We start from the raw sequence: 14,084 nt of genomic DNA, 5'->3' as shown, positions 1-14,084 counted from the left end.
GTTTTTTTGTTTTTTGGGGGTGAGGCTTTGGAGACAATGGAAGATGTATAAGCAGATAGATAAATAGACAGGCAGATAGAGAGATAGATAGATAGACTGATAGTCAGACAGATAGAGAGATGGATGTGGTAAAAGAGAGAGAGAAGGGCCATTGTATTGAAATGGTCTTTTTAAGGAGTGTCAAAAAAAAAGGGGGGGGGTTAAAAGCTTGTTTACTTCTTACTGTATTGTTTTGAGAGGGTTTCTAGGGATGGTAGAAGAAGGAAGAAAAGGAAGAAGAGAGAAGAAAAAATAGAGAATAATAAATAGAAAATATAAAGAAAGCAAAAATGTCTTCCTGGTACCTACCTTATTGACCTTGAAACAATGAAAGGCAGAGTTGATCTCAGCAGAATTTGAACTCAGAACATAAAGAGCCAGATGAAATGCTGCTAAACATTTTGCCTGACATGCTAATGATTCTGCCAGCTCAGTGCCACATGAGGATCAAAGGGGTGAAGTGTTCAGGAATGTGAGACAGTGTGTGAGAGGGAACCAAGATGTCATTGATGAGAAGGGAATTTGGAATGGTGTGTGAGGGGGTGCAAAAAAGTTCCTGGCTTTCAGGATATTGGGAAAGCCTGGTTGGAGGCCCAACCTTCTGAGTTCTTTTACAGGGATTAGAAAAACTGAAGGGACACTGCAATAAGTGTGTGAACCTGAGAGGGGGATATGTTGAATAAAATTATAATTAAGTGATCCTCCAATAGTTTCTTTCACCCAAAGCCAGGAACTTTTCAGTACCCCCCTCGTAGACATACATGCTATTGATATAGAAGAGAAGAAAGTGGCATGGAAGTACTATTATGAGAGGCTGTTGAATGTGGAAGGAGCATGGAATAGAGAGAGGTAATTAAATTGATCGTAGGTCTGCTGGATCAGGTCTGGCCTGGGGCTAAAAAACGACAACAACAAGAAAGGACACAGTAGATGATATGGTCCGAGATAGACAATGTGTGAGAATAAAAGTGAGAAGGTCACAGTTCAAGACTGGCCTGGGGCTAAAATGACAACAACAACAACAACAACAATAGCAACAAACAATAATAACAATGAATGATGTTCATTATTGAACTAAATAGCTGCTAATTAATTAGTAACTTATTTCCTCACTCATTTAATAATTCTCCTGTCTGTTTATCAAAGAGTCGTAAAAGACCATCAAGGGAACTTGCAAGGACACACTGGTTGTCTTTCGTGAAGGTCACACAGGTGATTGTTTCTGGAAGCAGAGTTGATGAAAAATACATGAAGAGGGATTGCATCTACACCAAACTATAATGCTGTGTAACAAAATTTTATTTTATTTTTTAATTTTTTTTTTCGTCTTTGGTCAGTGAGTGCTATTTCGTATTTTCTTCTGTCTAGAAATCAAAGGAAATGACTACTATTCCCTTCAAACTTTGCTTTTTTGTAACCTGGACATCAATATTCTGAAACTGACCTATTTTCCATTACATTTCAGATTCAGTGCTGAGTTGCTGAAGCAGAAATATCACAAATATAGCAAATATTCTGCTCGATACCACGGATCTGTTTGTCAGTTATTTATTTGACCTTAACTGCTTGAGCATGTCCCTTTATGGCTGACAATTTCTGCATCTCTGATGATGAGTAGGAGCAGTTGGGGAGAATGATAGCCATGTGTTACGAGGGACTCTTTGCGGTTTGAATAAATTTAACAAAGACAAAGTTTGAAGGAAATATTAGCCATTTTTTCATACTTTCTAATGGTAAGCAAATAGGCAATAACAGTTGCTACATTAGGACAAAAATCACATTACACAGTGTAATCATTCATATACCTTATGCACATTCAAACACATACACATCACCCACACAGACACATACACACAAATAGGTATCTACACACATACACATTTATGTACATGTACAAATACACATTTATGTACATGTACACATACACATTTATGTACACGTACACATTGCGTATACATTATACACATAATATACAGATACATACATCTTTCATCTTTTACTTGTTTCAGTCATTTGACTGTGGCCAAGCTGGGGCATCATATTGAAGAGTTTTGAGTCGAATGAATTGACCCCAGGACTAATTTTTTTAAGCCTAGTTCTATCAGTCTCTTTTGCCCAACTGCTAAGTTATGGGGATGTAAAAACATCAACACTGTCATCAACGTCTGCTTTCCATGCTGGCATGGGTTGGATGGTTTGACTGAGAACTGGCAAGCCAAGAGGCTGCACCAGGCATATATATATACATATATATATATATATATATATATATATATATATATATATATATATATATATATATATATATTTCTATATAAATTTAGATTCAAGGTGAATATGGTACTTAAGTTTAGGCACCAGAATTAAGTATGGTATTATCCATACAATCCCAGAATAAGGTGATGAAAATCAAAATAAGCAACAAGGATATCCAAAGTTAATGCAATATGATCGTTTCATGACACTCCATTTATTTAAGCAATGTGAACATTACATCAGACAGGAGAATTATTAAATGAGTGAGGAAATAATTCACTATTAATTAGCATTTTACATTTGATGTAATGTTCACATTGCTTAAATAAATGGAGTTGTATGAAACGGTTGTACTGCATTAACTTTGGATATCCTTGTTGCTTATTTTGATTTTTATGTATATATATATATATATATATATATATATATATATATATATATATATATATATATATATACACATACAATGGGCTTCTTCCAGTTCCCATCTATCAAATCCACTCACAAGGCTTTGGTTGGCCCAAAGTTGGTTTCAGAAAACACTTGCTCAAGGACTGAACCTAGAACCATGTGGTTGGAAAGCAAGCATCTTATCACATACCTACGTCTGCATCTATAATACACATACAAACCTAATACACACACACACATTGACGCACACATAAAATTACACACATGCATATAGATACACCTACATATACCGATGATGGTGTGTGAAAAGTAGTCCTAGATACACCATAGAGATACTCTAAAAGAAAAGACAGACGCATCTGGAACAATTATGACCACAGGTCAGCTGAATCAGCACTGAGCTGGGGGGCTACACAACAAAAGAGGACACATTAGATAATGTAGTCCTAGATGTATTATGCCTGAATAAAAGACATGATGGTCACAACAGCTGGAACATCTCTGATCAGAGAGCTGCTGGATTAGGACCAAACCAGGGTTACAACAACTACTAGGAAGGCCACATTAGATAGTGTAGTCCTAGATACACTATGTCAATAAAAGGTGACAATGATCACAGCTGGATCAACTTCAATCACAGATCTGCTGGATCAGGTCTAATCTGGGGCTGCACAACAAAGAAGGACACATTAGTTAGTGTAGTCCGAGATACACTAGGTCTGAATAGAAGACAGCAATTTTTGCACAGTCAGATCAACATTAGTCATAAATCTGATGGATCAGGACTGTTCTGGGGCTGCTTGACAACAAAGAAGGACACATTAGATAGTGTAGTCCTAGATACACTGTGGTCACAGCTGGATCAACTTTAATCACAGATCTGCTGAATAAGGAGGGATCTGGAGCTGCACAACAACAGCAACAACAATGACTGGTTACTCACTTCCAACGTAGTCACAGGTGAGTCGGCCAATCCGCAAGTCATAGCGTCTGATGTAAGAATCGGCCGATCCAGAGAGAATCTCATGGTCCGATACTTGCAGTGATGTGATGCTGTCTTTGGCCTCTTTCAGTTTCTGAAGATGAGAGAGAGAGAGAGTGAGAGGTATAAAGAAAGGTGAGGGAGAGAGAGAGAGAAAGGAATTAGAGAGAGTGGGTAAAGCATGGAGTGGAAAAGTCAGAAAGAGAGAGTGATAGGGAGAGTGGAAAGAAGAGAGTGGTATATAGAGAGAGAAAAGGAGAAAGGGGGGAGTCAGATGTGGTGAGGGGTAGAAAAAGAGAGAAAGGAGTTGGGGAGAGTAGTAGTAGTAGAGAGTGAGAGGGAGGTGTTAGAAAGAGTGATAGAGTGAGAGAGAGGGAGAGGAGTTGGAAAGAATGAGAGAGAGATAGAGAGAGTATGGAGTTTGAGAGAGTGGTACATAGCAAGAAAAAGGGAGGGAAGGAGGTAAAGAAAGGTGAAGGAGGGAGAGAGAGAGAGAGTAGTGATATAGTAGAAAAGAGGACGAAAGAGAGAGTGAAGGGGAGAAATTACAAAGCAGAGAAAGTAATTTTGTTTTATTTTTGCTCTTTTTTGTCAGGAAGAAAGTCCTGGGGTTAAAATTGCTGTATCATCGTCTCTTAGAGAACATTCATGTTAAAGTGGGGATAAACATTGCCTTTTGGTTGTTCATATACTGCTTTCTATCTCAAATAGATTTTCTAACAAACTAGTTTTATTACTATCATCATCATCATCATCATTGAATGTCCGCTTTCCCTGCTGGCATGGGTTGGATGATTTCACTGAAAACTGGTAAGCTGGGGAGCAGCTCTAGGTTCCAATCTGATTTGATATGGTCTCTACAGCTGGATGCCCTTCCTAACACCAACCACTCCAAGAGTGTAGTGGGTGCTTTTTACAGCCACGATTACAATTCCACTTGGCTTGACGGATCTTCTCAAACACAACATATTACCCAACTTTCAAAGGGTGATTTTTATGTGCTAGTTACAAAGTCAGTGTATGACATGATTGTATGACATGTATTTTCTGTATATTGCAAGTTTAAACTATTGCCTGGCTTGGCAAACAGGGGCCCACTACCAAAGAGATCCAATTAGATTGAAATCATATGGTTTAGTGGTCTCAAAGCTAGGATGGCAGGAGTTATCTCCCACTTGCAATAAATATTGAGTGCAGAGAGAGCACTGAATAAACCAGTTGGAGGAGATGTCTTCCTGGACTTAAAATTGCAGTCTCTTAGAAAACACACATGTTAAAGTGGGGATAAACACTGCCTGAAATCAGTACCCTTGATCCTTTACAGGGTCTCTGAGATTGAAGAGAAAGAGCTTTCCTCAGAAAGATGGCATGAATGATTGCTGTGAGGTGTCTCCTTGCTCAGAGAGAGAAGGGGGAAATGGGAGAGAGAAAGAGAGATGAATTACTACATAAAAATACATGGGCATTTTTATGCAGCTTTTTTGAGCCTTTTTTCATGCCCAGAATCATTGAAGCATGGAATAAAACTAACTGCATCAGCTATCAGGACACTTAAGACACAATTCCATCCTTAAAAAATGCCACACTTCCCAAAATTCACCAACACTACTCCTGATCTACCTATATATCATTTCCTTTTTTTTGTGTCTGATTTTGAATAAAACTATAGAACTTTCAAATGATATATAATTTTCCCTATGAAAATAGGTATTTTTTCATGAAAACAATGGATTTTTGCATAGTCAAATTGCATGCATCACCCCTTCCACAGAGCTTTCCAGGGATACTTATTAAATTTATTGTAAAGCTCCAAAGTTATAGAAGATTCAGTTTTATATCTCATACCAGTGTATCAAAACTGAGCCTCCTACAGGTAACAGATCACAATATAATCATGTCTGGATATACATTAAATGCTTGCAATAGCTGTAATTTCATTTAATTATTTGTAGGAGTGAGTTTTGGACAAGGACGCCCACATAAGTTGGATTTTCTTCATTTTGACTCTTTTACTGGTTTCAGACTGTGGCCATGCTGGAGCACTGCGGAAATTTTTCCTATTTTATTTTTTTCACTGCGGCCTTAAAAATGAAGAGAGGGGTGCGTTTTAGGAAACAAAATTTTTTAAAATTTATGATCTTTTTTACCCCCTCTCCTCACCAAACCAATTTTGTTTGCACTAGGCACTTTAATAGCAATGAGAAGCCTTTATAGCAGGAAGAAAAACATTTATCAAAATATTTTGAGTCAAAAAGCAGTGATTTAAGGAGAGATTTCGCTGCAGTTTCTAGCGTGTTACCAGGTCATTGTAGGATGTGCTAGAAACAGTAGCTAAATCTCTCTAAATCACATACCTTTTTGTCTCAAGATAGTTTTATAATTGTTTTTTCCTGCAATAAAGGCTTCTGCCTAGCGAACAAAAATTGGCCTAAACTGCTCTGGACAGTGGGTGGATGTAAAACAAAAATAATCACAAATCTTACAAAACTTTATTTCATAAAAAACTTTACCCCAACATTTCCAAGGCTGTGATGAGAAAAAATGGAGGAAATCCCAGTCAAAATGTAGAAAATACAACTCATATGGGCGTCCTGATCTGAAATTCTGTGATTTATAACCATTTTTAATAATCTGTTAGAATTTTATTGAAATGGTGTCATGTCCCAAAATCTCCTGATTTATTTACCTCCATACCTACTATTAACATGCCAAAACTCAAATTTCTATGGCTTGTGATTTGAGATTTAGTTTGGTCTGAAAACACTGTAAAACTAACCATTTGTTTTACATAACAAAATAGGCTTTATATAAATATTTAAAATATTGCCAAAGATAAAAGGTTTTCTTTCCAAGAACCTGAAAAATAAATAGACAACTACTGTATCATAGCCACTATTAATTTGTGTAATTTGAACATGATTGTCATCACAGTTTCAAAGATATGACATCACAAATATAGCTACCTATTCATTTACACAAATTAGGCAAAATTTCAACCAGCTCGCTGACCATTCAAATTCTTATATTTCCTAAAATATTCAGCCAAATTCCACAAATGTGGTATCAAAATATTCCATTTTTTTGATACTTTCCAAGAAGAAGTACAGTAGAAATTACATTCAAATATTTTCAATAAGTATGAGAGGCATCAGATGTAGTGTGCCAGAGAAAATACTGTGCTGATATGGTTATGTGATAGCTGTGGGTGAGGTCAGCTGCATAAAAAAGTCCTGTCACTTAAAATGGATGGAACTTGTGGAAGAGGAATACCCAAGAAGATAGGGGATGAAGTAGTGAAGGCTGATCTCAAGATAGTGAGCCTCATGGATGAGTTAACAAAAGACAACAACAATTGGTGATTCACTGTGCTCAACACCCATTCATAACAGCAAATATGAGATCCTAAAAAAATTCTGCCTATGCTTGTACTTGCTAGATGTTGTTCCTACACCTATACTGCTCTGTCATACCTCCCCTTCTCCTACATACTGGACACTGTTCCTACTCCCATGTTGCCCCATTAAGCATTCCCCACAACTCAACCACCCCTCCTTTACACATTGTTATGTATTCTGATAAGATAATGAAGTGTGAGAACTTACCCTATATTTTCCAAAGGTGGCGAGATAAACGTTTGTCAATGACTGCTTGGTAGAAATGAAATAACGTTGGTATGAATAACCAAAGATATACACAGGAAGTTAGCAATAGTACGAGACAGGTAATCTCGTTCACTTCTTGTTAACAAGTAAGGCAGGTAATCTCGTACTTCCTGTTAAAAAGGGGAGTGGGGAAGACAGCAGGAGCTTGGCGCGAATAGAACCAGAACGAGAGACGGAGCTGCATACGGGTCGGACCGTTCACCACTTACCTTGAAACCTTTGAGACTGGACCTAATCTCCATATATGAACATTTACTTCCCTGTTTGAACACTTTGTTGTTGCGATCAGAAAGTTACCCCTTTTTCTTACATTATTAATTTGTCTGATCGTAACAACATACCACATCTCCTAATTCTTTGTGCTACCAATTCCTCCCTTCTTTCTCCACCACTTCCATCTCTTCTCAGATGTTATTCTGCCTCTTCATTCCTTCTGCCATGCTTTATCTTAACACCTTACATATCTGCTATCATTCATAGCGCCAGCCCCTCTTGTCTGCCAACAATCCTCTACATCTCCTTCTCTCCACTGCTACCATGCCTTGCTCATCATCATTTACTCTCTCAACTATCATCCCTGCACCACTCTTATCTCTCTCTTACTAACCCTGGCCTACACTGATATTTCCCATCAAGCTGCACTTACACTCCTGTTCATCATTCATTACATTCATCTCAAACCCAGCATCCAGCCATCTATTACTATCCCCACCTCATTCACAGCCTGTATTATCTCTCACTTCCTAAGCATTTTGCTCTGGCAACCCATCACTGCCATCTTAACTTTTTCCCAGATTCTCCTTCCAGCCCTTACATAAATGTGAAGTAGCCATACATCTTATCCATAGCAAGCCACCTCTGCTTGTCCCTAGCATAAATACCCTTCAATTTCTCCCCCACTTAGTTGAAAGAGCTTTTCCTTTTCTTCTTCTTTCTGGTCTTGCATGTTATTTGGCAACCCTACTAATGCTGGTCGTATGAAAAAAAGCATCTGATACACACTGCAAAGTGGTAGATGTTATGACTGGCATTCAACTGTAGAAACTATGCCAAAGTTGACATGGAGCATGAGACAGCCCTGTAGCTCACCAGATCCTGTCAAATCAACTAACCTATGCCACATGGAAGATGATGATTACGTGTGTGTGTGTGTGTAAGAGAGAGAGAGAAAGAGAGAGAGTTTATATATATTTATATAACACACATAAACTAATATAAAATGATAGCTGTATAAAGAAATACTGATCTCTAACTGTGGAAGCAGTAGACCCAGGAAGACATGGGATGAGGTGGCAAAGCATGATTTACAAATGTTGGGCCTCACAGAGACAGTGACAAGTGACCAAGGCCTTTGACAATATGCCATGCTTGAGAAGACTCGTCAAGCCAAGTGATATCATGGTCATGGCCAATGCTGGTGTCACGTAACTGGCACCTGTGATGGTGGCACATAAAAAGCATCCATTACATTTTTGGAGTGGTTGGTACTAGAAAGGGCATCCAGTTGTAGAAACGATGCCAAATCAGACAAGAGCTTGGTGCAGCTCTCTGGCTTACCAGTTCCAGTCAAAGTGTCTGACCCATACCAGCATGGAAAACGGATGTAACATATTGATGATGATGATGTTTATGATAATAAGAGGGAGACAAATATATAAACAGACATTGACAGATAGACAAATGGGTGCATAGATAAGCAGACAGACGCAAAGGCAGATAGACAAACAAATAGAGAGATAAATAGATAAGTGTGAGGGGTAAAAAACTGAGGTAGAACAACCAACCTGGATAGGTTCTGACTTTCGGCTGCGACAATCCCAGCAGAGAATGGTTCCATCGACGGAACCAGATAAAATAACTGTTGACTCCTCATTGAACTTTACACAGCTAACAGTACCTGTTGATGTTCAAGGGACATAAAAATAATAACAAAAGCGATGATGATGATGATAAAATTAATAATGATGAGGATGATGATGATAATGATCCTTTCTATTATAGGCACAAGGCCTGAAATGGTTTTGTTGGAGCAGAGCTTAGTCGACTCCACTGACCATCATCAATACTTGACTAGTACTTATTTTATCAACCCCGAAAGAATGAAAAGCCAGTCAACCTCGGCAGTATTTGAATGCAGAACATAAATCTGGAAGAAATGCTACTAAACCTTTTGTCTGGCCAATAATTCTGCCAGCTTGTTGCCTTGACAATGATGATAATGATGAAAATAATAATAATACTAATAATGATGATGATGATGATGAATGCCCTGATGCAGTACCAAGCAGTGGCTCTCATGGGTTTTGATCTTAACTGATTAGAAGTGTTATCATGGACACTGTTTTGTCTTGGTATAAAAGACTGGTTACAGCAAATATTCTGATCAATACCACAGATTTTCTTGTCAGTTGTTTGACCCTCGGTGGCTGACGATATGTGCTTCTCTGATCACGAGCAGAAGTAGTGGGGGAACATCATAGCCATGCATTGAGAGGAATTCTTTGGGGCATGGATAATTCAGCTTCTGAAGAAAATTCTAACTGGGCCCCACCTGCAAGGTCACGCGCTGTTAATTTTGATATGAGATCACCATGTTGCGCGCATATGGTTGTGGAGCATGTGCCTGGTGTGCCCTTATCAGATGGGTAGTCTCGATGGGTATATTGGACTTCATATATTTCACCCCAGTGTCACTTTGATGGTATGTGCTGCTCTCTCACTCAATAATAATAATAATTTAAAATGTTGGCAAAGGGCCCAAAATTTGTGAGGAGGGGACAAGTTGATTATATCGACCCCAGTGTTTCACTGATATTTAATTTATCAACTCCAAAATGATGAACGGCAAAGTCGATCTCAGCAGAATTTGAACTTATATTGTAGTGATAGGTGAGGTACCACTAAGCATTTCACCCAGCATGCTAACGACTCTGCCAGTTCGCCATAATAATAATAATAATAATAACAACAACAATCATGATAATAATTGCCCTGATGCAGTTCCAGGCAGTGGCTCTGATGGCTTCTGATCTTAAGTGACTGGAAGTGTTGTCATGTACATTGTTTTGTCTTGGTATACAAGATGGGCTATACCAAACATTCTGCTCAATACCACAGATTTGCTCATCAGTTGCTTCACCGTAACCAGTTGAGGACGTCCCTTAGTGGCTGACAATATGCACATGGGGGAATACCATAGACATGTGTTGAGAGGAATTCCTTGGGGTTTGAATAATTCACTTCTGGAAATATGGGTGTTTCATTCACCATCCTTAAACAAACCTTATTCAAAGACTTTTTAAACGGGATGGGTTAATCGAACTGAACAATATTGTAACTGGGCCCCACCTGCAAGATCATGTGCTGTTTATTTTGATATGAGATCACCATGTCAGACACATTTCGTTGGGATGCATGAGCCAGGTGCGCCCTTATCAGATGGGTAATCATGATGGGTATATTAGGATTCATATATTTGTACTCCAGTGTCACTTTGATGGCATGTGCTGCTCTCTCACTCAATAATAATAATAATAATAATAATGGTTTCAAATTCTGTCACAAGGGCAGCAATTTTGGGGGAGGGTTTAAGTCCACTATATCAACCCCAGTTTTTGACTGGTACTTATTTTATTGACCATGAAAAGATTAAAGGCAAAGTCGACCTCAGCAGAGTTTGAACTCAGAACGTAGCAGCAGACGAAATACCAGTAAGCATCTTGCCTGGCATGTTAATGATTCTGCCTTCAATAATAATAATGATAATAATAATAATAATAATAATAATGGAAAATACTCGGCAAGAAATGGAAGAAAATTTGAAGAAAGAAGAAAAAAAATACAACATAATAATAATAATAACTCCAGGATTGCAAAGAAAGAGTACTGAAAACAAACATACAATCCCTTAACCCTTTAGTATTTAAACTGGCCATAACTGGCCAAAATGATCTACCTATTTTATCTTCAAACTAGCCAGATCCAGCCTCTCACACTTACCTTACAATATTATCCAAAAAATAAACATTCACATCACAGAAATCTCAAAGCTACAAGGTAATGCATGACTAATTCAAAACAATTTGAATAAATAAACATTACATTTAACAAACAAATCTGAATGCTAAAGGGTTAAAATTTGAAATTGCAAGAATATGGAGTATGAAAACTGTAAGGGTTGTGCTTATAATAAACAGTGCATTAGGAACTGTGAGTTAAGATATAGACAAATGGTTGAAGAAAATTGGAATAGAATGTCTTGTAAGAGCTTCTACAGGAAAGATTACCAAGGTCTTAAGCACTTGAAAAATTGTTGAAAGCTTGTAGACACCTAAAGTTACAGGTAGTAACCCGTTACATAAATTCTACCAGGAGTAAGAACAAACCAGAGTTTGTTCTTATTCTCACCAATGACAATAATAATAATCCTTTCTACTGGAACCACAAAGCCCCAAATTTGGGGGAAGGGATGAGTCAATTACATCAACCCCAGCACATAGCCACAATCAGCATCACCTTAACACAACACAACCACCACACCACATCCACCATCATACCTGCATGTCCTCTGTACTTCCTCTTCATTTGCCCTGTTGCCACATCCCAAAGGATCACCGATTTATCCATACCACCAGAACAGAGTGTGGCATTGTCGCAGGCTGAGTGGGCATCAAGGACTTCATAACCATGGCCAGAATATGTCTTCAGATGTAACTGTCGGTAGGGGTTCCACAGTTTTAAAGTCTTGTCACTACCGCAGCTTATGCAATATTCTCCGTCAGCTGGTTGGCATGAGAAAAAGAAAATTTAAGTATTTAATTAGTTAATTAATCAATCCATGAAATAACAATATATAATATAATTTTTGTTCTTGGGTAGCAACTGTTATTTCCTGTTTGTTTAGTCCAAGGAAGTATGAAAAATGACTAATATTTCCTTTAAACTTTGCTTTTGTTACATTTATTCAAGCCCTAAAGAATCCCTCTCAACACAAGGCTGTAATGCTCCCCCACTACTTCTGCTCATCATCAAAGATGCACATATTGTCAGCCACTAAGGGTCATGCTAAAGTGATTATGGTCAAGCAACTGACAAGCAAATCTGTGGTATTGAGCAGAGTATTAGCTATAATGATATTTCTGCTTCGGCAACTCAGTGCTGAATCTGTCTGAAATGTAATGGAAAATAGGTCAGTTTTACAAAAGCAAAGTTTGAAGGGAATGATAGTCATTTCCTTTGATTTCTAGACAGAAGAAAATAAGAAATAACACTCACTGACCAAAGACAAAAGAAAATTAAAATTTTGTTACACATTGTTATAGTTTGGGTGCAGATGCAATCCCTCTTCATGCATTTTCCAACATCTCTGCTTCCAGAAACAATCACCTGTGTGACCTTCACTAAAGACAACCAGTGTGTTCTTGCAAGTTCCCTTGATGGTCTCTTATAACTCTTCGATAAACAGACAAGAGACTTATTAAATGAGTGAGGAAATAATTGACTAATTAATTAGCAATTACTGAGTTCAATAACGAACATCTTTCATTGTTATTGTTGGTTCTTGCTGTGGTTTTAGCCCCAGGCCAGTCCTGATCCCTCAGACCTATGATCAAAGGTGTTCTAACTGTGACCTTCTCACTTTTATTCTCACACATTGTGTATCTAGGACTACATTATTTAATGTGTCCTTCCTTGTTGCTGTCATTCTAGCCCCAGGTCAGTCCTGATCCACCAGACCTATGATTGATATTTGTACAAATGCAGCCATGGCTGTGTGACTGAGATGTTTGATTCCCAACCACATGGTGCAGCATGGCACCTTGGGTGAATGTCTTGTATTATAACTCTGGATTGAGTGAAGCTATAATAGATATGGATTTGGTAGATAGAAATTAAAAGAAGCTCATTGTGTATGAGTGTGGGTGTTAGGCAACGAGCAAAAATAAGGAAAAGATGAAACAAGAAGGACAAGTTTTAACAGAGGTGTTATTAGTGTAACACTTGGAAGGAAGAAGAAAGAGCCTTTGACATTTCAGACAGTAGTCCTTCATCAGAAAAAAAGAAGGGAAAAAGTAGGAGGAAAAGTGATGAGAGAAAGAACAAAGTGGTATGTTGGAAGCATGGGTAGGAAAGATGGGAGAAAGAGAGGTAGTGAGAGAGACACACACAGACACGTCTTTTTCTATCTAAAAGAGTTTTTCAATCCAGTATTTACGTTATTATTTATAGCTTAATTGTATTTCGAGACACAATTCTAAAAAACAATTACGTTATATGTTATCTATTACTTCTATTACTATCTATTAGCCTGCGGACATGCTGGAGCATTGCTTTGAAGAACTGACCCAGTAGTTATTTGTTTTGAAGCTCAGTACTTAATCAATCGGTCTGTTTTGCTGAACCACTAAGTTGCAGGGACGTAAACACACCAGCACCGGTTGTCAAGTAGCAGCGGGAGACAAACACAGACACACGCATAGAAACACAATAAGGTTTTCAGTTTCCGTCCACCAAATACACTTACAAATTACGGGACACAAACACACCAGCATCGGTTGTCAAGTGACACTAGGAAACAAAAACAGACACACACACACACACATTTATCTCTTTTATTTGTTTCAGTCATTTGATTGCTGCCATGAATGGGCACCGCTCTAAGGGTTTTAGTCGAATAAATATATATATATATATATATATATATATATATATGACATCAATTCTAAAAATAGCCA

The 14,084-nt window shown here is 38.0% G+C and overlaps 1 protein-coding gene across 1 annotated transcript in view; it reads right to left on the bottom strand.

The window, feature by feature from the left end:
• The window catches only part of LOC106871384 (WD repeat domain-containing protein 83), a 21,936-nt gene that overhangs the window by 5,685 nt on the left and 2,167 nt on the right, over nt 1–14,084 (bottom strand). Inside the window, exons 2-5 of the mRNA XM_014917805.2 lie at nt 11,907–12,131; nt 9,135–9,247; nt 3,650–3,782; nt 1,153–1,261 (exon numbers count right to left, since the gene is read on the bottom strand). Coding sequence (XP_014773291.2) covers nt 1,153–1,261; nt 3,650–3,782; nt 9,135–9,247; nt 11,907–12,131 — 580 coding nt within the window. The remainder of the gene's footprint in view (nt 1–1,152; nt 1,262–3,649; nt 3,783–9,134; nt 9,248–11,906; nt 12,132–14,084) is intronic.

Source organism: Octopus bimaculoides, chromosome 28 (assembly GCF_001194135.2).
Source record: "Octopus bimaculoides isolate UCB-OBI-ISO-001 chromosome 28, ASM119413v2, whole genome shotgun sequence".
Taxonomy (NCBI): domain Eukaryota; kingdom Metazoa; phylum Mollusca; class Cephalopoda; order Octopoda; family Octopodidae; genus Octopus; species Octopus bimaculoides.
This window is presented reverse-complemented; position numbering and strand designations above follow the sequence as displayed.